At 45.2% G+C, this 26,781-nt stretch overlaps 1 protein-coding gene across 2 annotated transcripts in view; it reads left to right on the forward strand.

Moving 5' to 3' along the window:
* The window catches only part of TUFT1 (tuftelin 1), a 47,221-nt gene extending 21,180 nt beyond the window's left edge, over positions 1-26,041 (forward strand). The window contains exons 2-13 of one of the 2 annotated variants that reach the window (XM_055312129.1): positions 3,858-3,932; positions 4,319-4,420; positions 9,868-9,936; positions 10,733-10,822; positions 12,616-12,681; positions 15,501-15,614; positions 19,180-19,308; positions 19,917-20,011; positions 21,868-21,973; positions 22,851-22,934; positions 23,786-23,886; positions 24,453-26,041. In XM_055312129.1, the coding sequence (XP_055168104.1) occupies positions 3,858-3,932; positions 4,319-4,420; positions 9,868-9,936; positions 10,733-10,822; positions 12,616-12,681; positions 15,501-15,614; positions 19,180-19,308; positions 19,917-20,011; positions 21,868-21,973; positions 22,851-22,934; positions 23,786-23,886; positions 24,453-24,519 (1,098 nt within the window). In that variant the 3' untranslated portion in view covers positions 24,520-26,041. The remainder of the gene's footprint in view (positions 1-3,857; positions 3,933-4,318; positions 4,421-9,867; positions 9,937-10,732; positions 10,823-12,615; positions 12,682-15,500; positions 15,615-19,179; positions 19,309-19,916; positions 20,012-21,867; positions 21,974-22,850; positions 22,935-23,785; positions 23,887-24,452) is intronic. The other variant, XM_055312130.1, reaches the window with a different exon arrangement.
* The last annotated feature ends 740 nt before the right edge of the window (positions 26,042-26,781 follow it).

Genomic DNA, 26,781 nt, shown 5'->3' on the forward strand with positions numbered 1-26,781 from the left:
TTGTCTATATGTTTAAGTATGTTTCTTTTAGACAGCATGGATTGATTCATCTTTTTAATCCCCTGTGCCAATCTTTGTTTTTTAATTGGTGTATTTAGACCACTTGATATTTAATGTAATTATTGGAATTGTAAGTCTGCCATTTTATTTATTATTTTTTCTTTATTTTTCATATATCTGTTTTATTTTCCTTACCTTCTTGTGGGCTACTTGAAAGCTTTTTAGGATTCCATTTTTAAAAAAAATTTTTTAGGGCAGCCCCGGTGGCGCAGTGGTTTGGTGCCGCCTGCAGCCTGGGGTGTGATCCTGGGGACCCGGGATCAAGTCCCACATCGGGCTCCCTGCAAGGAGCCTGCTTCTCCCTCTGCCTGTGTCTCTGCCTCTCTCTTTCTCTGTGTCTATGAATAAATAAATAAAAATAAAACCTTTAAAAATTTATTTTTAATGATTTCTCTAGGTATTACACTTTTATAAATATAACTTACCACAGTCTACCGGTGTTGCCATTTTACCAGTTTGAGTGAAGTATAGAAACTTTACCTTCCTTTACCCTCTCTCATTCATAATAAAATTAAATATTGCCTTTGTATATGTTTATTTTTGTATCTTTTATTTATTTATTTTAAAGATTTTCTTTATTTAGAGAGTGAGAGAGAGTGGGGGGGATGGGACAGAGGGAGAGGGAGACAGAGAATCTCAAGTAGATTCCCCACTGAGCATGGAGCCTGAGTGGGGCTCGATGTCATGACCCTGAAATCATGACTTGAGCCGAGATCAAGAGTTAGAAGCTCAGGGCAGCCCCAGTGGCCCAGTGGTTTAGCCCCTCCATTGGCCCGGGGTGTGATCCTGGGGTCCCCGGATCGATCCCACGTTAGGCTCCCTGCATGGAGCCTGCTTCTCCCTCTGCCTGTGTCTCCGCCTCTCTCTCTCTCTCTGTGTCTCTCATGAATAAATAAATAAAATCTTAAAAAAAGTTAGAAGCTCAGCCTGCTGAGTCGCCCAGGCACCCCTCTTCTGTGTACATTTAGAACTGAATCAGTGTTATATTTTTTAAAAAAGATACTTTATTTATTCATTCATGAGAGACAGAGAGAGAGAGGAGAGAGCCAGAGACATAGATAGAGGGAGAAGCAGGCTCCCTGCAAGAAGTCCGATGTGGGGATCGATCCCCAGACCCAAGATCATGCCCTTAGCCGAAGGCAGACACTCAACTGCTGAACCACCCAGGCATCCTGACAGTGTTATGATTTTATCTTCAACCGTCAAACATGTTAGAAAACCCGAGAGGAAAAGGAAAGCCTGTTGTATTTAATGATGTTTTTGCTCTCCATGTTGTTTCTTTCTAAGGTTCCAAAGTTCCTTTTGTATTGTTTTCTTTCTGTTTGAAGACCTTTCTTTTTTTTTAAAAAAAGATTTATTTATTTATGAATGAGAGAGAGAGAGAGAGAGAGAGGCAGAGACACAGGCAGAGGGAGAAGCAGGCTCCATGCTGGAGCCCAATGCGGGACTTGATCCCGGGACTCCAGGACCCCGTCCTGGGCCAAAGGCAGGCGCCAAACTGCTGAGCCACCCAGGGATCCCCCTGTTTGAAGACCTTTTATAGCTTTTGTTCTATTTTATTTTATTGATTGAGTGAGTGAGTGAGAGAGAGAGAGAGGGAGAGGGCTCTGGGGGTGGGGGTGGGGGCAGAGGGAGAAGGAGAGAATCCCAAGCAGACTCTGCTAAGTGCAGAGTGGCCTGTGTGGGCTGGATCCCAGGACTTGAGCCAAAGTTAAGAGCTGGCTGCTTAACTGACTGAGCCACCCAGATGCCCCATTTTTTTTTCTTAAAGATTTTATTCATTCATTCATTCATTCATTCATTCCAGAGAGAGGGAGTGCAAGAGTCAGGGGAGGAGCAGATACTGAGGCAGACTCTGTGCTGAGTGCAGAGCCCTACATGGGGCTTGATCTCACAACCTGGAGATCATGACCTGAGTCCAAATCAAGAGTCAGACACTTGACTAAGCCATACAGGTTCCCCTACAGCCATTCTTTTAGTGTACTCTATTGGTAAGAAATTCTCTTAGTTTTCCTTTACCTGGGAACATCTTTGTTGTGCCCAAGATTGCGAATCCGAGAAACCACCGAGGAGCCGACACCAATGCAAGCGCATGAGGGTTTATTAGCAAGCTCGAGCTTGGGTCCAAGTGTACCCGACACAGCGGAGCAGGGACTTGGGCCCCGAAGTGGGTTACAGCTGGGTTTTTTATAGGCTGGTCTAGGGGATTTTCAGAAGGGGTAGAGGAATTTCTCAAGTTCTGTTTACATTCTGATAGGGGGCTTTCAAGGGCATTGAGCTCTGTTCTCTTTCTAATATGGGACTTTCTACCAGGGCGTGGGCTCTGTTGTCTTTCTGATATGGGATTCCCTGCTGAGGACATTGAGGACATTCTGCAGTTTTTCCCGTAAAATTCAGCTCTTATTCACAGGGGCCTAAGATGGCTGTACTTGTGCTAATGCTAAACTTTAGGTGGGATGGCCTTGATTTTTCTCGGCCTCCACATCTTGATTTCTTCCCTCATTCCTGAAAGAGAGTTTTTTGGTCATAGGATTCTTGATTACGAGATTTTTTTCAGTACTGAAAAATAGTATGCTATTTTCTCCTGGCGTTGGTTTCTGATAAAAAAAATCTGTTTATTCACTGTTTTCCTCTTATAAGTAAAGTGTCTATTTTTTCTCTGACTTGAGAAGAGTTTTTCCTTGTCTTTAGTTATCAGAAGTTTAATTATGACGTATCTTGGCATGATTTGGGGGTTCATCCCATTTGGGATTTGCCCAGCAACTTGAATTTGTGGGTTTATGTCTTTTGTAAAATTTGGAAAGTTTTCAGCCATTATTTCTTTGAGTATATTTTGCGAGTTCCCCACTTTCTCCTGTCCCTTGGGGATTCTGACAACAGGTGTGGGTGAGATGACCCCTCAGAGGCCCCCATCTGGCCTATTGTCTGTGCTCTTTCAATTAGAGTGCCTGGCTTTATACAATAAGCCAGACTTGATCTTCATTAGCTGATAACGCCTTTATTTTGCCTGAGGGATGTCCCAGCTTTCTTTCCCCAGCTGTCTCCAGGTAGAGAGAGATGTTTTAACAAAAATGCATATTCTGTGTCCTGGGGGAAAAGAGCAGCTACTCTGGCTATTTTGAAATCATTTCCTCTTCTTTCTTGTGTAATGTTCTCTAGACCTAGATGTCCTGGAACATCATATGCATTCAGAAAATACCTGTGTGAGGGACTATGGCAGATAGCAGCCCACAAGGAGTTAACAGAGGGAGCAGTTCCTCATGGAACATTGAAGAACTAAGAGGCAGGTGCCCCATGATACTGAGGGAGCTCAGGGAGAGGACAGGTTGTTTCCCACTGGATGTATGGAAGTGTCACGGAAGATGTGGCCACTGTCATATAGTTTGGTTCAGGAAGGATATCTATCATAGTTTAAGTCTTGTGAAGTGCATCAGTAGCTTCCTGACTGGCTGTCAGGTGCAGGAATCCTGGATTGGGAGTGCCTTCTTCAGGGCTGGGGAAACAGGAATCCACACACTGTGCTTCTTGGAATCTGAGGGCCTCTGGAGCTACGTGGAGCGGCATCCTGTGTAGGCTCTGCTGTGGTATAGAGAGCACTGTCAGAGGCCCCAGGGACATCCTACCACCCAGGAGTGACTGATGTTAGGCAAGCTAATGTCACCTCTCCAGACTTCAGCTTTTCTTGTCTGTTAAGTGGTGATACCAAGACCCATTCCGCAGGGCTGGCAGAGGTGTACCTGTACCAGGAGTGGACTGTGAAGGTAAGGGGTGATTGTTGCTGTCCTTGTCATTATTAGGGCAGCGTGGACATTCTCAGGCTGACTCTACAGAGTGAACTGACAGGAGATGAACTTGAACACTTAGCCCAGAAGGTATCAAGGTTTCTGGTGGGGTGAGGCCTCTCCCTCAGCCAGTTCTCCTTCGCTACTGACCTCTCATGCCAGTGCTGCTGAGAGCCATCTTTGCTGCTGTGCAGGATCACCTCCTTTCAGACATACCACCTGACCTCAGCATTGTGCACTGCTTTGGGGGATGCGGAGACCCCGCTAAAAGTAAAACTAACCTGCAATTTCTGCTAATTTTCCCCATCCAGTGTTGCTGTTGTGTAGCTTCTGGTAGAGGTTCTGGAAATGAATTTTTGGAGGGGAAAATCAGACTAACCCATTAAATCTTTTGAGGAGCAGGTATTCTGCATTAGTCAAGGGGCAGAAGTTCTGGGCTTGTCATGATTTCTGAGCCATTTCTCTCTCTCTGGCAGGTGGGCAGGAAGACCTATGCCATGGTGTCTAGCCATTCAGCCAGTCATTCCCTGGCCTCAGAACTGGTGGAGTCCAATGATGGACATGAGGAAATCATTAAGGTAAGCTTAGTTTACCTCCACTCTTCCCTCTCTCCTCTTTCCCTTTGCAGGCATGTGAGAGGGAGCAGCTGGCTTTGCCACAGGGTTTGACTAGGAGAAACCAGACCTGTAACACTAGTTCCTGGGAATTTCCTGGAAAGATCTTAATTAACACCAGGAGACCACAGTCAGTGTGTAGTGACTTTGGTGCAACCCAGCCCTTGGTGTGAGGATGGATGGGATGACCTTTTTAGGTGCCTATCCCACTATCCATATTTAGCTGCTGGAAATTGTCAAGACAGGTGGGAAGTGTGTTTGTGGAACTTACTATTTTTTTTTAATTTTTATTTATTTATGATAGTCACACAGAGAGAGAGAGAGAGAGAGAGAGAGAGAGGCAGAGACATAGGCAGAGGGAGAAGCAGGCTCCATGCACCAGGAGCCCGACGTGGGATTCGATCCCGGGTCCCCAGGATCGCACCCTGGGCCAAAGGCAGGCGCCAAACCGCTGCGCCACCCAGGGATCCCCTATTTTTTTGTTTTAATAAAGATTTTATTTATTCATGAGAGAGACACACAGAGAGAGGTAGAAACACAGGCAGAGGGAGAAGCAAGCTTCATTTAGGGAGCCTGATGCGGAACTTGATCCCCGGACCCTGGGATCACACCCTGAGCCAAAGGCAGATGCCTAAACCATTGAGCCACACAAGCGTCCCACTCTTTTTTTTTTTTTAATAAAACAATTTTTGTTATTTCTTTTTTAAAAGCAGCTCTTTGAGATATAATTCACATACCATACAATCGATTCAGTGAAAGTGTACAATTCAGTGGTTTTTAGTATGTTCACAGACTTGTGCAATTATTACTTACCACTGTTAATTCCAGAACATTTCAGTCACTCCTTCCTTTTCCTGGCAATCACCAAGCTATTCTCTGTCTATGGATTTGCCTCTTCTAGACATCTCACATAAATGGAATCATATAATATGTGGCCTTTGTGTCTGGCTTCTTTCACTTAGCATAATAATTTCAGGATCCAGCCATGTTATAGCATATGTACTTAATCCTTTCAGTGTTTAAATAACATTCCCTTTAATGGATCTATCACGTGTTTTTACCCACTCATCAATTGATGAACATTTAAGTTGTTTCCACTGTCTAGCTATTACTATTTTTTTTTAATTTTTATTTATTTATGATAGTCAAACAGAGAGAGAGAGAGGCAGAGACACAGGCAGAGGGAGAAGCAGGCTCCATGCACCGGGAGCCCGACGTGGGACCCGATCCCTGGGCCAAAGGCAGGCGCCAAACCGCTGCGCCACCCAGGGATCCCTGTCTAGCTATTATGAATATTGCTGCTATGAATATTCAAGTGCCAGTTTTTGCGTGAACATATGTTTTCAGTTTTCTTGGTATATGCCTAGGAGTGGAATTGATAGGTCATTTGGTAACTATATTTAAGGCTTTGAGGAACTACCAGATTTTTTCTCAAAACATTTGTTCCATTTTATACTCCCACCAGCAACATAGGAGGGTTCCAATTTCTTTATAGCCTTACCAACACTTGTTATCATCTGTCTTTGATTATAGCCATCCTATTGCATGTGAAGCCATATCTTGTAGTTTTCATTTGCATTTCCCTGATTACATGCTTTCATATGGATATTGTCTATTTGCATATCTTCTTTGGAGAAATATTTATCCAAATCCTTTGCCCATTTAAAAATTCAGTTGTGGGGGGATCCCTGGGTGGCACAGTGGTTTGGCGCCTGCCTTTGGCCCAGGGTGCGATCCTGGAAACCCGGGATTGAATCCCACGTCGGGCTCCTGGTGCATGGAGCCTGCTTCTCCCTCTGCCTGTGTCTCTGCCTCTCTCTCTGTGTGTGTGTGACTATCATAAATAAATAAAGAAAAATAAATTAAAAAATAAAAATAAAAAAATAAAAATTCAGTTGTGGAAAAAAAAAATTCAGTTGTGGGGACACCTGGGTGGCTTAGCAGTTGAGTGTCTGCCTTCAGTTCAGGGCATGATCCCAGAATCCCGGATGGAGTCCCACATCAGGCTCCCTGCAGGGAGCCTGTTTCTCCCTCTGCGTATGTCTCTGCCTCTCTTTCTGTATCTCCCATGGATAAATAAAATCTTTAAATAAAAAAGTTCAGTTGTGTTTAGGAGTACCGGGTGGCTCAGTTGCTTGGGTGTCTGTTTTTGGCTCAGGTTATGATCCTAGGGTACTGGGATCGAGTTCTGCATCATTCTGCATTGGGCTCCCTGCTCAGTGGGGAGTCTGCTTCTCCCTCTTCCCCTCCCCCTGCTTGTGCTCTGTCTCTCTCTCTGATAGATAAATAAAATCTTTAAAAATAAATAAAAATAAATAAAAATTCAATTGTGTTTAAAGTGTTTATATGTTAGGTACAAGTGATAACTGTGACTACACTTTCTTCATGGTGTTACCTTTGCTATATTTGAATTTTAAAATAGCAACGAATAGTCCAAAAGGATTACTCTTGGTGATTAATTGAATTTAGCAAAAAGTTTGGATGTATGAATATTATAAATAAAACATTGTTATTTTTGTTAAAAGAAGTTATTTGTGTTTTAATTTTCAAGATATGAGAGTTCCTTATATATTCTGGATACTAACTAGACCCTTACCAGATATATGACTTGGAAATATTTTTTAAAAATTTTCCCACTCTGTGTTTTGTTTTTTTTACTTTCTTAATGATATCCTTTGCAACAAAAGTTTTTAATTTGATTAAATCCAATTTATATATTTTTTTCTTTCATTGTGCTTTCGGTGTGATGTCTGAGAAGGTTTTGCCTAACCAAGGTCACAACGATTTATTCCTCTACTCAAAGAATTATAGTTTTAACTCTTACAAATAGGTCTGTGATCCATTTTAGGTTGATTTTTGTATATGGTATAAGGAAGAGCTCCAGTTTCATTCTTTTCCATGTAGATATCCATTTATGCCAGCATCATTTGTTGAAAAGGCTGTTCTTACCCCATTGAATTGTCTTGGCATCCTGTCAAAAATCAGTTTAGTGTATTATTATTCTATTATTATTGTTCTGGACTCTCAATTGTATTCCATTGATTTATGTGTCTCTCCTTATGTCAGTTCCACACTGTCTTGATCACTGTAATTGTTATTTTTGTTAACATTTTCTTAATATTTATAATACTGTTATTTTTCAGGATCCTTTTACCTATTCAGAGTCCTTTGTATTTCCATATGCATTTTAGGATCAGTTTGTTAGTTTCTGCAAGGAAGCCAGCTTGGATTGTGATAGGAATTACGTTGAAACTGTAGATCAGTTTGGGGAGTAACACCATTTTAACAATATCAAGTTTTCCAATCCATGAAAATGGGATGTTTGTTCATTTTTTTAGGCCTTCTTTTTTTTTTTTTTTCAACAGTGTCTAAAATTTTCAGAATACAGGTCTTGAACTTTGTTAAATTTATTTCTAAGTATTTTTTTCTTTTTAAATTTTTATTTTAAATTCAATTCAGCTAACATATAGTGTATTATTAGTTCAGGTGTAGAATTTAGTTGCATAGAACACCCAGTGCTCATTACATTCTGTGCCCTCCGAATGCCCATCACCCTGTTACCCCATCCCCCTACCCACCTCCCCTCCAGCAACCTTCAGTTTATTTCCTAGAGTCTAGAGGCTCTTATGGTTTGCCTTCCTCTGTTTTTGTTTTTTGTTTTTTTTTTTTAAAGATTTTATAAAGAGAGCAAGAGAGAGAGACAAGCAGGGGGAGTGGCAGGCAGAGGAAGAGGGAGAAGCAGGCTCCCTGTGGAGCAGGGAGCCAGATGCTGGGGCTTCATCCCAGGACCCCTGGGATCATGACCTGAGCTGAAGGGGGAAGCTTAATCCACTGAGCCACTCAGGCGCTCCTGCTCCTCCCCTCTCCGTTTTTATCTTATTTTTCCTTCTCTATGTTCATCTGTTTTATTTCTTAAATTCCACGTAAGAGTGAAATTATATGATATTTGTCTTTTCTGACAAAATCACTGACTTTTATCTTTTATTTCGCTTAGCATAATACCCTCCAGTTCCATCCATGTAGTATTTTTTTCTTTTTGTTGCTCTCATAAGTAGAATTGTTTTTAAATTTCATTTCAGATTGTTCCTTGCTAGTGTATAGAAATACAATTATTTTTTGTATATTGATCTTATATCCTACAACCTTGCTACAACCTCTGATAGTTTTTTAGTAGATTCCTTACGGTATTCTACATACATGATCACTTCATCTGCAAATGGAGATCGTTTTTCCTCTTTCTTTTCAATCTGGATGCCTTTAATTAATTTCTTTTTCTTATTCAAAGTCATTGCATGGCCCTTAAAGCAAAACTACCCCATAATTCTACTGATGTAATCATTATTACTACTTTATTGGGTATCCCCTCAGACATTTTTATATTTGTCTGTATTTTTTCAAAAATTAAATTGTTTTATATACTATTATATACACTGTATTCTACAATTTGCTTGCCCCCCCCCAAACACTTTAATGATTTAATGTAGGTTTATAACATCTTCTGTGTCTATAAATGTAAGTGTCTGGTATTCTTTCTTTTTAATATTTTATTTATTTATTCATGAGCGACACAGAGAGAGAGAGAGAGGCAGAGACACAGGCAGAGGGAGAAGCAGGCTCCATGAGGGAGCCCAATGTGGGACTCGATCCCGGGTCTCCAGGATCATACCCTGGGCTGAAGGCGGTGCTAACCCACTGAGCCACCTGGGCTGCCCAGTGTCTGGTATTCTAATGGCTGCATAGTATTCTATTATGATGTACCACAATTTAAATAATCCCTCATTGTGGGCCATTGTGCCTATTTCCATTTTTGCAATCATAAACAGTATTTTGCTGAACATATGTTACTAAATTGCATATGTGTTTTATAATACAGGTATTAAATATTTTCTTAATTGTAAAAGATTCAAGAATGTATAGAGAAAAATGTGTAAATCTTTTTACAACCTCCTTTGTACAAATTTACGTATATATGTGAGTATTTATGCCAGTTTGGCTATGCCAGTTTATCTCATTAGGATAAATTTCCAGAAGTAGGTTTGATAGGTCAAAGAGTAATTACAGCTCTAAGCTTCCTGATTTGAATCATCAAATTGCCACGCAGAAAGGCAGTAGCAATTTACCTTCCCACCAGCAGTGTAGGAGCCTGCCTATGAGGAATTAACTTCCCAGGAGGTTCCTTTTTTTCTTTTTTTAAAGATTTTATTTATTCATAAGAGACTCAGAGAGGGAGGCAGAGACATAGGTAGAGGGAGAGGCAGGCTCCCAGCAGAGAGCCTTATGTGGGGACTGATCCCAGGCCTCCCCGCCTCCAGATCATGACCTGAGCCAAATGCAGATGCTCAATCACTGAGCCACCCAGGTGCCCTCCCAAGAGTTTCCTTACCTAAAGAGTCTTGTTTCCCTTATTGCAGGTGTACCTGAAGGGGAGGTCTGGAGATAAGATGGTTCACGAGAAGAATGTCAACCAACTGAAGAGTGAGGTACAGTATATACAGGAGGTGGGGACCCCTCCCTTGTGGGAACCTCTCAGTTTTTTGGCTCCCATCTTTTTTTTTTTTTTTTTGTATTTATTTATTTGAGAGAGAAAGAGTACCATCGGTGGGGATGGTGGGAAAAGCATATGGGGGAGGGGAGGAAGAAGTAGACTCCCCAACTGAACAGGGAGCGCAATGCAGGACTCTATTCCAGAATCCTGGGATCATGACCTGAGCAGAAGGCAGACACTTAACAGAATGAGCGACCAAGGCACCCTGGCCTTGTGGGATCTAGTTTCTCTCCCATCAGCTTCCTTCATACAGAAACCACCACCATGCCGCCCCCTTGAGTCAAGTATCATTTGTGACCCTTCCGTTAATCAACAAATATTTAACTACTATGTGCCTAGCACTGTACCCTAGCCATCCTCTCTAAACTGCCAACCTCTTTTCCTCAGCTTTTCCTGACCCTCACCATGACTCCTGTTGGCACCTAGGCACTTGTCATCATGTACCATATTACATGTTTGTTTCACTCATTTGCTTTTTGTGTCTCTGCAACAAGAATGTTGCCTCCAGCAGCACAGGGTTTTGATTTCCTTCGTGTAGGCTTTGTTTCCTGTTTGTGTAGGAGGGTCTGTGCTGCAGCCCCATTTGCCTGGGGTCCCTCCTTCCCCCAGCCAGTGCTAAGGCCAGTACCTGGCTCACAGGAGTATGGGTCAGGGACAGGCCATAGTGGGTGAGTTGGTGCGTGCTTTCTTTCCTTATCCCAAAGCTAAAGCTTCTTGCCCTCCTCTCCCAGGCCCAGAATTGCCTGCAGAAGTTCCAGGAGGACATAAGTAGCAAGCTTGACAGAGATCTAGGAGCTTCTCTTCATGGTCAGGAACTACAGGTAATAGGAAATGGTCAATGGTTGGGTCCACAAGGAAGAGGCTGTGCTGGGCAGTCCCATTTGCTGGTCACACAGCAGATGCCGAATCTCACATCACTGCCAGTAAAGGAGAGAACACGGCAATGTTGGCTTCTCAGAGCACTCACAACCTTACTAATGCTCTCCAGTAGATGGGCACCTGCGTTTACACGTATCAGCCTCTGTATAAGTATACCTGTTTTGAAAACAGTGTATAAAAATGGAATTTATGTAAATAAAATTCCATTAAGTTATTGGCAAAACCTCTTCTCTGTGAGGATTATGGGATCAATGTTTTTGCAATCCAGAGTCTTATAAAGCAAACAATTACCTATAAATGATGCAAACTTCTCATAAGTCAATCCTGCTTAATTGGGGTGACACCTGTGGTATGAATTGAAATTTTGTCTGTTTGTGTGCATAGCTGTCTCTATCTGGCACCAGAAGCTCCTCAAGGTAGGGTTCACCTCCACTGCTGTCTCTGTATCCCCACACTTGGCACAGGACATAGGATGCAGAAGGTCATCAGTAAATGTCATATTGAACTTGTTGAAGGGTCTTTTTGAGATGGATGGATGATTCTGGGATCCTGTATTTCAGTTTTTCTAAAATTGGAGGCTAGAAGTGCCCTTAGGAGAACAGAACCATCTCTTCTGTTTGACCCTCATCCTTCTTTAGATTCTGAGTTATATCTCCTTCCTCTGCATTTGATTTGGGGAGTTGGGGAGTCTCTCTCCAGTAGCCCCCACCCTCATCCTCCTGAGCGAAACGATGACTGTACAGCTGGTGGCAGCAAGGCTCCTCCTTGGTGTGAGCATGCCTGTGGCTTATGTGGTCATGCCCCCTACTTCATTCTGCTGTGATCCAAGGTAGGGCTTTCATGGCTACGCTCACATCTGGCTGCTGGGAGATGCCTTCTCAAGTGACCAGACAACCTGATATGCTCTGAGACTGACCCAGAAGTCTGCGGCCCTTGTTTGCACAGACCAGCAGTCATTTCATCACATCAAGCTATGGGCTATAAAGGATTGCTGCAAAGACCACTTCACCTTTTGCTTTTTGCTTCATCAAACCCCAGGATCCCTGAGAGGGAAGGGAGACTCTTTGTTGGTGGCAGGCAGCCTGCATGATCTCCAGTCTGTAGAAAGGTTTTAGGCCGAGGTTCCCTTCATCCTCCCTACAAAGCCAGAGTATTCCCTTTTAAGGCCACACACATGCTTCTCCACTCCCTCCCCTCTCGATTTTCCACAGAGCACTCAAAGTCTTTTTTCCCCTTCTGGCCTTTTCTTCCTTCCTGCCTTCCTTTATTCCTTTTCTTCTTTCTTTCTTCTTCTTTCTTCCTTATTCCTTCCCCTTTTCCTCCTTTACTTCCCCTTCCTCTCTATCTTCTACTTCTTTCTTTCTTTCTTTCTTTCTTTCTTTCTTTCTTTCTTTCTTTCTTTCTTTCTCTTCCTTTTTCTTTTTCTCTTTTTTCTTTCTTTTCTCTTTTCTTTTCTTTTTTCTTTTCTTTCCTTATTCATGAGAGACACACAGAGAAAGGCAGAGACACACAGCAGCAGGAAAACCAGGCTCCCTGCGGGGAGCCCAATGCAGGGTTCAATCCCAGGACCCCGGGATCATGACCTGAGCCAAAGGCAGCCGCTCAACCACTGAACCACCCAGGTGTCCCTCGCCTCTTTCTTTTATTCTGTCTAAGATTTGAGATCTTAGGAGATTAACATTTCGAAGTTGGTTGTTTGGGCAGTTTTAACAACATTTTACTTTTCTTTGAACAGGTGGTGTTAGAAAAGCCAAATGGATTAAATCCAGGCCCCACGACCCTGTATAGCAGCCCACCTGAGGTAGGTAACAGGGGAAATAGTAGTTGACTACTTCATAACCAGGAAGCAGGATATCCTCCTCTATGATCCCTTTGTTATTGCTCTTTCTTGCTCCGTAAATATAAGAGTAATGTTTGCTATAAAAATTCAAACAATGAAGAAACACACAAACCGGAAATTCTCCTTCTTCAATTCCACTCCTTTGAAGGGTCCACTGTTAACAGATTGAAGTGGGTGGATCCTTTTAGAGCAGGGCTCTTAGCCTTTGCTGTCTACTGGAATGGCCCTGGGAGCTTTAAAGGAGACAAGCCTGTGCCAGCCCTAGAGATTGTAATTTCACATGATCTTAGCCAAAAGGCCGAGAAGCGATTAGAGATTGTAATTTAGTTCATCTGAGATAGAGACTGCTGGCTCAGTGAGTACAACATGCAACTTTTATTACATTTTATTTATTTATTGAAGGAACTGGCAGGGGGATGGAGAGGGAGAAGCAAACTCGCTGCTGAGCAGCAAGGAACCCCAAGTGGGGCTCAGTCCCAGGACCCTGGGATCAGGGCCTGAGCCAAAGGCAGCTGCTCAACCCACTGGAACCACCCGGGCACCTCCCTCATTCTTTTGAATAATGACATAGTAGTATTTCTTTCCATGGCTGTGCTTATTTGTTTGTTTATTTTTATTTTATTTTATTTTTAATTCCAGCAGAGTTAACATATAGTGTTATGTTAGTTTTAGGTGATTCAATAATCCTATGCATTACCCAGTGCTCGTTGTGGCTGTCCTTTTTGAAAAAAAATTTCCCCCAGCTTTATTGCAGTATAATTAACAAATAAACATGGCTATACTTGTTTAAAAAAAAAAGCATTTGTTATATTTTTTGTGTTTTTTTTTAATTAAGATTTTATTTATTTATTCATGAGAAACACAGAGAGAGGCAGAGACATAGGCAGAGGGAGAATCAGGCTCCATGCAGGGAGCCCGATGTGGGACTCGATCCCAGGACCCCGCAATCACGCCCTGAGCTGAAGGCAGACGCTCAATCACGGAGCCACCTGGGCAGTCCATTTTTTGTGATTATGTAATAAGATATGTTATTGTAGAAAATTTATGAAATTCAGAAACACAGAAAACTGAAAGAAGAAAAAAAAATGTCACTCAGATCCACCCAGAGAAAAGCCACAGTTTAAAATGCAAATAGTATTTCAATAGCAAGGTTAAACTGTATATAGTATTTCTTTCTGTTTGTTTTTTTTGTTTGACTGGGGTTTGTTTTGTTTTGTTTTTAGATTGGTTTTTTTCTGGCCCTTCACCTTCAGTGTAGGACTGAATCAGATTTACCCATCCGTTCAAGGCATATTATCATCTCATGTCATAAAGGCCTTTTACATTTTTTAGGGTTTTTTTTTTTTTTTTTTTGCTCCTCCCCTCCCCAGCCAGAAGGTATACATTCTAATATATTCAATGTATGATTTAAATATGCCTATTAATATGTTTTCAGTTTTCATAATGGATTTGTGCTATATTTCCATTGTTTCCCTTTTTACCCAACACCATGTTCTTAGGATCTAGCCACATTGCTATGCCTAAACCTAGTGTATACTAACTCCAATGTGTATAGTTTTATAACTTTTTTTCTCTTCATATTTTAACATGAAACTTTTCCATGTCATTAAACAAGTTTTATAAGAGCACCATTTGAAATAAGCACATAGTAGTAATGCTCCAGGAGCCTTTTCAGTCATTCTCACTGCCCAGCAGCTTAGGTACCAATCTGGGCGAGTTGACCGGATAACATCCTGATGGCTAGATTTTGGCATGTTGTAGTTCTAGCCGTTCACGGTAAACTTGCAATTTGGATTTTTATTCCCTCCTTCTGAATCACCCATATTTGGCAAATATGCTGCTGGCAACAGGTTCCAATAACGCCTGGTGCTATATATTCAGCTCTTTCTTCTCAGAAGCTCTAAGCCCTGCTGGGTATTATCGAGGCAGCCTATAAGGCAGGGCATGATTAGGAGTCTTCTTGCTGCTGCACAGACAGAGAAATGAAGACCCGCTGGGCTTAGTGATTGCACAGCAGCCGAGACCCTGTTGTCTGCTTCCCAGTTGAAAGTTCCGTGCTTAAAAAAAAAAAAAAAGAAAGTTCCGTGCTTCCTAATGTGCAAGACAGGGAGAGATGTTTCAGTCAGACCCGCTGGGAGCTGGTAACTGAAACGCCTGATGCCTGTGTGGCATGGGGGCAAGACCCCACATGCCAGCTCAGCGCTAACCACCAGCCCACGGTTGGGTGTGTCTGGGGAGAGACTCACTGTAACCTCGATGAGGACACCTTTTCTCACATCAAATCAGATTCCTGGACTCATTGGGTGCTTTTGCTCTAAACCTGCCTGTCCCGTCAGTAACCCTTTATATGCTAATCTTTGTGCTAGATGCAAGGAAGACCAAAGGTGTGCACCTCTCATGGTGCATATGGCATAACCCCTGCCCTGGGGGCACTATGGTCTAAAGGAGAACACGTCCCTGCTCTCAGAACACTCTAATCTACGGAAGCAGGACATATATGTGAGGATGGCATAAGCATACCTGCTAATCAGTTGACACCTGTATAAAGATTACTGAGTGTCTTCTAAAATCATCAGATGATTTGAGGCTAGTTGAGTTCCTTAGGATATGAAGAGAGTGACTTCGTGTGAATAACTCAGAGCTCCTGGGTGTCTAAGACTGACTCTCCCCCTGAGCGATGTGAGAGTGGTCTGGACAAGAGGGCGCAAGCATATGTGGTGGCGGACCTTCTCTTACACAAGCACCATGCCTTCAGCTTCTCTTCCCTTCTCTGGTTATAGGTCGACGGCTATATAAATGAAGATGTCAAGAGCTTGAGGAAGACCGTGCAGGACCTACTGGTCAAGCTGCAGGAGGCTGAGCGGCAGCACCAGTCAGACCGTGTGGCTTTTGAGGTGAGATTTGGGATTCAAAGAGAAGGTACCCCAAGTGTTGGGCTGCTGGATACAGGTGCCAGTGACTTTTCATGGACTTCATGTCTTTTTGGCTGTGTGCCATCCACTGGAACAGCTAGGCTTTGAGGCCTGGGCACCTTCCCATCTGCTTTTTTGCATTCTTGGACATTTATAGTTTTTGCCGTTTGAAGCCCATAGTTTAAAGATTGGCACTTGGTTCTCTACTGAAGTTGAATGGTGGTGCTGGTCTAGGATAGCAGGTAATTCGAATCATTTCTCTGAGTACCACAGTAAAAATTACTGGGCTCTAGGCACCATGCAGGCAGGGACTGTCGCTGTCAGGGTCACCCTGCATCCCCATGTCTGACATAATGCCTGTCATAAGGTGGGCACCTCTTACGTGTGGATGGGATGAGAGGATGGACCAGTGTGGTTGTAGAAAGATCTGTGTCCATGGAGTCAGAGGACTTTAAGTCTAGTTTTGACTTTACTATGCAGAGCTCTGTGATCTTAAATGAGTATTTCAGTTATTACAAAAGTAATACTAAATTATTATGAAAGATTAAAAAAGCACTAAAGTCTGTAAATAGTGGAAACTCCCCATTATTAAAAAGTGTGTGAGGTCTTCATCTTGCCAGAAAATTGAGTATAAAATGAGGTACACTGGGCAAACACTAGGCTTCTGTGTGAGGTTAACCATCTGTTATCCATTATTGTTCATCCACATGTGAAGTATTTCTGTGTCATAAATATGTGATGATAGGATGTGCCCTGCCCAGGCATGCTAGGAGCTGGTGAAGAAGACTGAATGCCTCTCTTCCCTAGGATTGAGAAAGAGAATTTCTGAGAGGGATATGGAGGGGAGGAAGAAGGCACAGGGATAATCAATTGCCTTTAGAGATGATCATTTATTTGAGCAAGTAATTTAACATAAGTGTCAGGTCCAGATTATGTAAAAATGAATCACTTTAAGTATACCTTACAGAATTGAGTGAGGTAAGGTGTGTAAGTATATTACTCTGAAGGATTTTGGAAATAGAAGATACCCTGTATTTTTCTTAGTGATCAATTTAGTTAAGTGGGTTTTCCCATCCTAAATAGTCTGGACTTAGCATGATACTGAGATGAGTTTGGTCTCAGAACAAAGTGGCTGTGCAGTGAAGGAGTTTGCTTCATGTGCTTCAGATTCCACACCCTGGATAATTGGGTTGACTATGTGTCATTTTGGTGACCAGCTGTTCCCTACCTTCTTGGTATACAAGAGGAGGAAGGGGAGGTTGAGGCTGTAGCACTGACCAGATTGTGAATGTTGGAGAGAAATTTCTATCTTGAGAGGCCTTATGAATCACTTGTTGGTTTGGGCCATACATGGAGGTGTCTGCTAGCTCTGGGTTTCAGTGCTTGAACAAAAGGGTCCAGAGTCAAAGCCTGAGGCCAGGGGATCCCTGACAGCTGTGCTACCTGCCCATGGTTTCTTAGCAGGGGCTGCCGTTGGTAAGTAGCACCTGCCTGCAATAAGAGGTACCTCTTGGGTTATTTCCACTTTTGGGGTAGGTTGGCACACACCCTCTTATGATGAAGAGGTTCCTTCAGGGCAGTGTTGATTGGAGCAGCAGGACAGATGTGACAGAGGAGTATGTTTTTTTTCCTTTGTGATCCTACAGCTGAGTGTGAGGATCAGCCCATGGCCCGATAACGCTGTGCTGAGTACACATCAACCTGGGTGCAGTATTATGTACAGAAATGAGAGGTTTTGTTTTTATGTTCTTGTCCATGGGGCTGACCTGTTCCAGGCTAATATGGGACCTTTGGAGGCTTTTCTGTCTTTGCTAGTGAATTAGACTCTCTGATCTAGACTTTTCTGAACCAGGGGATAGCAAGGGCAAGATTGTCAATTACTGAGAAAACCACCTTCCAGTAAGCATGGGTTTTCTGTTCTGTGAGCAGCAGTTTGTTGTCAGGAAGGGTTTGTGGAGAGTTTGCTCTGGACAGGGCTGGTGTGTAGCATGGACATGTCCCATCACACATCATCCTGTGCTTTGCTTTCCCTCCTGTGATTCTGACTTTGGGAGGAGTCAGACTGTCTACTTTGGTGTTCTGTTCTCCTGGGGTTGCATGGGCTTTGGGGAGGTTATGTGGCTTCTTCTTCTTCGTCTTTTTTTTTTTTTTTTAAGATTTTATTTGTTTATTCATGAGAGAGGCAGAGATGAAGGCAGAGGGAGAAGCAGGCTCCACACAGGGAGTCTGATGTGGGACTCGATCTCAGGACCCCAGGATCATGACCTGAGCCAAAGGCAGATGCTCAACCACTAAGCCATGCAGGTGCCCCACGTGGCTTCTTTTTTAGTAACTGACTGGGAGTCAGTGTAGGGTAGCTGGGAAGAATTGAAATGGATGATGAGGTCACTGTGTTCCAGCATTGGCTCTGTTATTCCCCAGCTGTGTACCTTGGGGAGATCAGTTGACCTTTAGTTGTGAAAATGGAAGATTGGACTAGATGAAGACCAATTCCACTTGTGATGTTATCGAGCAGTAACTGTGTGCTAGGACTGTGCCAAGCTCTGGAAATGGAATGGTACTCGAGGTCCCTGCTGGTGGCCTACAGGGGAGTGCACACAAGTGACTGGGCAAGATCCACTTGGTGCTCTAAGAGGGGAGGACACACAATGGAAGGACTCCTCACTGGCATAGAGACTTCTGGAAGAAAAGATATCTCAAGCTGAGACCTGAAGTTGGCATATGGGAGGAAGGGAAGGAAGGCAAGTTCTTCCTTAAGTTTTCATTCAAAAATTCTGCTTCTGTCCCTCCCAAATTGGGTTATTGTCTTTGTTAAAGAGCAGTTCTTCCTGGTGCATGGTTGCCCTTCCAGATGCCATTTTGGCCTTTATATGCAGGCTGCAGAATTGCTTGCTGTGAGGATGAGGAAGAGTGTCGACTCAGAAGGAAGGCAGAAGGAAGGATGTGGAGATGTGCTCCCCTGGATTCTTTGCATTTGCATTTGTAGGAAAGCCACACCCAACTCTCAGCTTGGGTGGCACTGGCTGACTAGGTGGGGGGTGGGGATTGTTGAAGAAGTCTGCCCTCTGGAAGGTGCTTATGGGTTCCAGGTGTCACTCTAAGGTAAACCTCTAAGGTAAAGATCAGGGGACCTGGGGTGTAGTTGGTTAAGTGTCTGACTCTAGATTTTAGCTCAGGTGTGATCTCAGGGTCGTGAGATCGAGCCCCATGTCTGGCTCTGTGCTCAGAGCAAAGTCTGCTTAAGACTTTCTCTCCCTTTCCTTCTGCCCTTCCCCACACCCCCTCACTCTCTCTCAGATAATAAATAAATAAGTCTTTTAAAAAATTAAAAAAAAAAAAGTAGAGCTTGATCAGCTATGTGCCAGTGAAGCCTGGAAATGGAGATACCTGCTGGTTTCCCAAGTCATCCTAGAACTGTGAATGAGAAAGAGAGGGTGGCTTCCCCTCTCCCATCACTGCGCACAGGGCCCTGGAGTCTTCCCTAAAGTTTTTATCCACATTTGCTCTTTCCCCTCCACCCCCCTCACGCATCCCCATCCTGTCTTAGGTCACACTCAGCCGGTACCAGAGAGAAGCAGAACAGAGTCAAGTGGCCCTTCAGAGAGCGGAGGACAGAGTGGAGCGGAAGGAGGCAGATGTCGGAGAGCTCCAGAAGCGCTTGCTAGGCATGCAGGCGGTAATTGTTGGAGTCCTGCCTTCAGGGCCTAACTCCTGGTGGGTGGGGGCCAGTTGGAACCAGTGGTGGTCCTGAGATTGACTGAGACCCCCGTCGTCTGCTCTTCTGAGCAGCTCCAGGAAAACACTTCACAGATTCCTCAGCAAATGCCTTCGAGAACCTTTTAGCCTTTAAGGAATGAGGGGTCTTTCTCTCAGCTAAGCTCAGCCCATGCTAATTAGAGTTGAATCCATTTGCATTTCATTTGAGTTCTTGTACACCTGCCCTCTATGGGCTTCTGAAGGGTGTTCTTAAAAAACGAACTCTTAAGGAGCCTCTGGACCTGGCTTCCCGGACCGGCAGCCATAGCCGGCAGGTGGTCCTGGATAAGGCACGGCCAAGCTGTCCGGATAGCTGGGTGAGGCTGGGAAGTTTCTGTGTGCTGAGGGTGGGAAGGGTTCTCCCTGCCAGGGGAGGGCGCCCCATCAAACCAGCTTGGCCTGCTGCTCTTTGGAAGCTGTCCCAGGCCCAGTAGGGGTTGAGCCCCAGCCCTCAGGCGTCTGTCACCCCAAACACAGAAACTGTCATCACCTCCTTATTCTAGATTCTCTTCCCTTTGGCCCATCCAGGAGCATCAGGCCTTACTGGTGAAGGTTAGGGAAGGGGAAACAGCCCTGGAGGAACTTCGGATCAAGAACACTGACTGCCAGGCAGAGCGAGAGAAGTAAGGGCCCTCTTCGCCAGAAGCTGCCAGAAGCTGCCAGAAGCTGCGGTGTGTGCAAGGGAGGGCGGGCCAGCAGCCTGCAGCTCCAGGTGGCCAGGCCTGGGGAAGAAACTGGTGCTGATGTCAGATCTTCCAGCTCTGACTCACAGTGTGGCTACGCAGGGTGGGGCCCCGCCTGCCCCGGGGAGATACTGTTGGGGAGGCTGCCATCTCTGGGGAGTTGTCTTCCAGGGAGTAGGAGCCTAAAGGAAAGGCTTGCGTGGTGTCGGAGCCAAGGTCAAGGGGGAGCTGGTGAAGTGCTAGCCATTGTGGCACATGACTCCTCAGGTTGTCACATTGGATGTGGATGTGGTATTACTGCACCACAGTTTCCTCCCCCCCAAACAAAGACCGGCTGTAAATTACTTGAGGGTAAATCAGATAACTTCCTCACAAGTCATGCTTTGAAAAATACAACAAGTAGCTTCATGAAGAGATTCTGAACTTCCTGTCGCTGAAGCTGCTTGAACTGAGAACCAGCTGGCAGCAGTGACCTGCAGGGGATCCCTGGGATCCCTTCCTCTCCATGGTTTTTACAGATTCCCTCTGATCAGTAATCAGTGAAACAAAGAGCAGTAGGCCGTGTTGGACCTTTAAGAATTTGGAAATTCTTTCTGTTGTTGGCGATTAATAAATAAGATCTCAAATCATAAATCAAAGTTAACAGCAGCATGTTGGGCCTGCTCTCCACAGTGTAAGTTGGATCTTTTTAAGTTCAACAGATGTCACCTGGAGGGCCTTCTAAGGCATTCTAAGACTGCACAGTTGGTGGGGCGGCATCTTCTCTCCTTTCCAGTAACCTCAGTCTAGGCATGGGAAATGCAGACATTTTATTGTAGCCTCCTTTTGGGCTCAGCAACATTTCAGAATTGTTTTAAATTACTCAGCACTCTCTTTCTCAGTCTTGGTGCTCATAGGCAGGAGAGGAAGCAGCAGGAGAAACAAAAAAGACCCAGATAACCCAAAACAGAGGCATGGGAATGGCAAGAGACAGCCATGCATCAAAAATGTTAATTTTCTAAATAAAAGGAGACTGAGCAGTAGGGCACCGGAGAGCTGAGGGTGGACTCCTAGACTGTTTGAGGCTTGGGGAGGATGTTGGGGCTCAGATTGCATTGTGCCTGGCTCCCACCCTCACCGGGAGCACCGCGCTCCCTCTGGCACTGGCACCTGTCTGCTTCCTCACTTAGGAGCGAAGAGTGATGGGCACCAGCAGTGCTTCAGAGGTCTGAACTTCTGGACCCTCTGCCTAGTCGCCAGACCTCTGGGGAGCTTGGCCCAGTTTAGAAAATGCAGAGGACATAGGAGTGTCTGGGAATCCCAGGAGACTTAGGAACATACTCGTGTGAAGAAGCTCTAAGGATCCTTAAATATTACCTCCCTCTTGACACAGAGTCCTTTCCAACAGCTCGATGGCATTGGGTATCTATACTCCCAGCTCCCACTTTAATCTTTCCAGGAATGAGGAGCTCATCACACATGAGGCAGTCCACTTTCTGACAGCTTTAATGCTGGGAAAGTCTATCCTGTGTTAGCATTAGGACTGCTTCCTTGGACATCTACCCGTTGGTTCTAGTTGTACCTTCTAGAGCTTTCCAAAATAATTTATCCATTCTTACTTCTCTGAGCTTCAGTTTCCTTGTTCAGACGAGTGGATCTCTAGGGATGCTTCCCCTGTGCTCTTCCAAAGTGTCCCAAGTACCTCCTCCTCATGGCAGACCGCTGGGGGACCAGGCAGAGGGAATCCAGTTCCTGGAAGCCCCCAGGCCCAAGTCTCTATCCCATGACTGCCTCAGCTTTCTGATCTTAATCCCCAGGGCTGCTAACCTGGAGAAGGAAGTGGCTGGGTTACGGGAGAAGATCCACCACTTGGATGACATGCTTAAGAGCCAGCAGCGGAAAGTCCGGCAGATGATAGAGCAGGTAAGCAGAGTCAGGTCTTACCCGGCTTCGGTTGCCCTCATGGGAAGCCACCACAAGGAGCCTGGCCCTGTTTTCCTGTCAAGTCCATGCTTTTGCTGTTCATTCCCCCACAGAGCGTGGCTTATTTTCTTATATGAAAACACTTACAGCTACCAATTACTAGGTTTGAGTGATTAGAATTCGCCTTTCTCCCATCTTTCCCCTATGGTGTTACTCATTTGCCTTCTGTTTCCTGATGGGAAAGAGTTAGTCTCTCTTATACTTTGAAGAGCGCTGGTAAATGTATAATTAAGTCACAATAAACTCCCATACCTGTGTACAGATTATCAACCTTTGTACCTCACAGCAGATTTTCTACTGTACCCCATCTAAGCTTTAGGGTAACATACTCAGGATATGCCATTTTGCAGCATTGTTTTGAGAACTTAAAATCCCTTAGCTGGGAGGGCGTATTTGCTGCATGTCCTCCACGAGAGCTAGGATTTTTCTGTTTGGTTCACTACTGTTTCCCAGTGCCTAGAACAGAGTTTGTTACATAGTAAACACTCAACAAATATTTTTCTTTTCATGAGAGAGAGAGAAAGGCAGAGACATAGGCAGAGGGAGAAGTCAACAAATATTTATTAAATGAATAAATAATTTGTACTTCCCAGGGATCATCTGGGTGGTCTTCTCACAGCCTCCCCTCACACCTGGGATAATCAGGAGCTCAGTATTGACCGAAATGAGGCTACTATGGAAAAGCCTAAGCAAGTTATGTGGGAGGTGCAAAAGTCTGCCTTATGTCTCTGCTGGCTCCACAGCAGCAGGGCAAAGTTCGATGAGTGTGTACTGAGTCATTTCAAAATGAACCCCATCGTCTCCCACATCTTTGTAGCTCCAGAATTCAAAAGCTGTGGTCCAGTCAAAGGACACCACCATCCAGGAGCTTAAGGAGAAAATCGCCTACCTGGAAGCAGAGGTCTGTGTACTGGGCAGCCCTGGGAAGGGAGCAGGGTCTCAAAGACAGAACTCTACATAGACATAGGGAGGGAGAGTTTCCAGAGACGTCTTTGTCCTGTGTGCCTGCTGCTTAGAAGTGAGGATCTGGGATGATTGTTGCTTTTCAGTTCAGCTGAGTCAGTGTTGTCTGAAAACCTTCAGGGAGTCACAGTGATAAAAATCTGTCCCCACCCTGAAGTGGCACATTGTCACCATGTGAGCCATGTGCCACAAGCTTAGCAGAGGAGGTGCCAATGGAGCTGGCTGTGAGGAGGAGGCATTCTGGAGGAGTGGTCTTGTCTTCTCCACAGCTAAGGTGTTTTTGACCAGCTCATGAGTTCTTTTTTTTTTTTTTAAGATTTTATTTATTTATTCATGAGAGACATACACAGAGAGAGGCAGAGACATAGGCAGAGGGAAAAGGAGGCTCTATGCAGGGAGCCTGATGTGGGACTCAATCTTGGGACCCCAGGATCGTACACTAAGCCAAAGGCAGATACTCAACTCCTGAGCCACCCAGGCATACCAGCTCATAAGTTCTTAGTCTACCCTCCGCCTTTCCCAGAAGCTGGGGAGGACAGCAGGGAACGATCAGTATTGTACTCAGTCCTTGAGGGAAGGAGAGCAGGAGTGGCAACCAGAGGAAGAGGATGATCCAGAGTGGTGTGAAGACGAGGGATGAGGGCAGAGGGCACCCTGGCTGTGGCATGCATGGTAGGGGTGGCAGTGACAGTGGCACAAACAGAGGCAGAGAGCCCAAGTGAGCTAGTGAAATGTCACAAATGGCTAGCCAGCAAATGGCCACCCCTGCCTCCACAACTTGTATTACAGAACTTAGAGATGCATGACCGGATGGAACACCTGATAGAAAAGCAAATCAGTCATGGCCACTTTAGCACCCAGACCTGGACCAAGACCGAGAACCTGGGCAGGTGAGCCGGCATGTGGGTGCTGGGGCCTAGGTGAGGAATGATGGAAGAGGCACAGAACCATGGGAAGGAGACCTTTAGTGCTGAGGCCAGGACAAGGCTCCTGTAAATCCCACTTAGGCTCCAGTGTCTTGTCTGACCTGTTCTCCATCTGAGCCATTCTCTAACCAGGTCAGAGTAAAGCCTGACAGCACAACCCCAAGGAGGCCCACGAGCAGCCTCTAGATGAGTCTGGGCCCTCTGAAATGGTTTGCAAAAATTACAGAGGTGTAACAAGTGTGTATTTCCAGAGGGGGGCCTTTTGTTTCTAAGAGATTGACAGAAAGGTCCCAGCCTTTGGGAAAAAAAAAAAGCAAGAATCCCAGCTTTGCCCACTTCTCAGCTGTTTCACTGCTCTCTGTGTTGTCACCATCCCTGTTCCTCCCTCCCCCAATCTTCACTGAGACGTTGGCAGCAGGTGCTGCGCCAGAGAGGATGCTGAGGGGGGCACCGGGGGGGTACCCGTGGGAGAGGGGACTGTGTGCAGGGTGGGCGACAGGCCGCACTCGCTGCTTCTGACTCTCTTTCAGTGGGAGGATATCCAAGCCCCCCAGCCCGAGTAAGCCCATGCCTCTCATCCGAGTGGTGGAAACATGAGCGAAGGAGCCGAACACTGCTGCTGCTGCCGCCGCCTCTCGCCTGTGGAGAAGCCCAAAACCCCTGTAGGCCGTTTCCCCGACTTTGACTTCCTGACTAGTCCCTGGCTACGCTGAGGGCTTTTGGTTCATGCATCCTGCTGTTTCCAAACTCCTGTCCCTGGGATGCTGGGCCGACAGAGGATGAACAGCTCCTGGTCGCTACAGCCCTTGGGAGGACGTGAACCCACCAGCAAGAGCCAGGGCAATATCCTTATTTTCTCGTTCCTGTTTTTCTCTGTAGTGGAGCCTCCCTTCTCTTGTAGCCTGGGGTCAGCTGCCTCCAAACCCACCCCCTCGCTGGGTCAGGAGAGGTGACAATATTTGCCTCCCCCTAAGAGCCAGAGGCACCGATGTCCACCTCACTGGGAGGGAGTCCCGGGGGAATGAAATTCCCTCTACAAACACAGATCAGTTCTTAGTAACACATTGTTTGTTTTTCTACTTGCTCCACCCTCAGCCCTGCCACCCAGGCCTGCAGATTGACATGGGGGACCTGTCATGGCCTGGGCCAAGTCAGTGAGCCTCAGCTTTGACTGGCCAGCCTGGTCCTCCTGGGAGAAGGAAATGTACATTCCAGGAGTAGCTCTTAGTGGACAGATACTGTAGGGCCAAGGATAGTCGTGTGTGACTTCTCTCTGCTGGGAAGGCTCCCAACATCTTTTCGGGTTTCCTCCTAAGATGCAGTGAGTGCAAGATACACCTCAGTCTTCTTGCTCAAGAGCCTAAAAACTGTTTTCGCTGGGTTATATCAATCTTTGTGAAACTCTGATTGTATTTATTTTACTAAATTATTGGTGCTTTTCCATACATCCCACAATTGATTTAATACCAGAGTCTTACAGCCTTCTCTTGTGGTGTTTGGATTTGCTCCATGCTGAGAAAAATGTGTTCCCAATGGAAGTAAACCTTTTTCTTTTTCTTCTGCCTGCTTCTCTTCCTTCCTCCTCCAAACCTGATCTGACCCTCAGGAGGGCAAGCATATTTACCCTGAGGCTTTGGAGTCTGACGGTATGTTGTCTGGGGGAAAGGGGTGATCAGGACTCTTTGGGGGGAGTGATTGAATTCTTCCCCTAAACCCTCTGCACCCTCTGCTCCACAATCACTCTGTGTTCCTGGCTCTGAGTGACCCTGACACTCATCGTGTTTTCCTTAGGGCTCTTCCTGCAGCCTCCAGAAGGAGATAACCATCAGAATGTGGTATTGTGGGGCACAGAAACATTCAGAGTAAACATGGATCAAGTCTTCAGGTTCTATTTGGCTCAAAACCTAGAAGCCTGATCTCTGTGTGTTGTGTATCAGGACGGGGCTGACGTGTTGGCACTGTCCAGAATGCTGTTCTGGTGTTCCTCACCCACATTCCTCATCTGTAAAATGAGGGGATCAGACCAGATGATTTCGATAGGCCCTCTGGTTCTGATGTTTTTTTCCCATGGCATATTCTTTGTATGGCAAACTTAATAAAATTGTTAATGTGTCTCTTTGCACTGCTGGCCTGTTCCCCCACCCCACCTCCCACCACCACCCCCAACTTTTCTGGGAGGATGAAAGAACATGATTTTAGTGCCCGTTGAAGATGGCCACCTGGCTGTCTGCATCTGGAAGGTGTGGACCAGACACCCGAACCACAGGACTTTGTGGCGTTCAGAGGAGTTAGAATGTCCCTCTTAAGCAGCTCTGCTTTATGGTCTGAGTCTTCATTGTAGGAGATAGTCCCTAACTTTGAACTTGTCTGGGGTGGTGGCCTGTGCGCCCTATGTCTGGCCAGTGTGAGTGCTCCTCACTGGAGGAATTGGTCACAGCAGAGGTCCTTTGACCGCTTAGAAATTCACCAGGCAGCACAGGAGGAAGTAGAGCCACTCCACATCCTTTGCAGAAACGTCAAGCACTCTGGAAATGCTGACAGGAGCCGGTTAAGGGTTTCCTGTTTGGCTTTCTCTGAGCACCGTTCAATTAGTCCACTGATCTTTTTCTTTCTTTCTGCCAAGAATGCAGTTGACTGCAGCCCCCTGGGGCATAGCCAAATTTACGTGAATCCTTTCTAGACCAAAGGAACTAGAAATGCAGCCTTTTTATCCCTGGCCACTTCCTCCTAGCTCCCCTTTCTCCTTCAATGCAGAGAATGGAAATTTTTCACTTAGGACTTTTCTTCCCTCTTCTGCTCATTAGCTGATTCACACCCCAGGTTTCAGAATGCATTGGATGGAGACCTTCCATTCCAGAC

Source organism: Nyctereutes procyonoides, unplaced genomic scaffold, assembly GCF_905146905.1.
Source record: "Nyctereutes procyonoides isolate TBG_1078 unplaced genomic scaffold, NYPRO_anot_genome, whole genome shotgun sequence".
In the NCBI taxonomy this organism is placed as follows: Eukaryota; Metazoa; Chordata; class Mammalia; order Carnivora; family Canidae; genus Nyctereutes; species Nyctereutes procyonoides.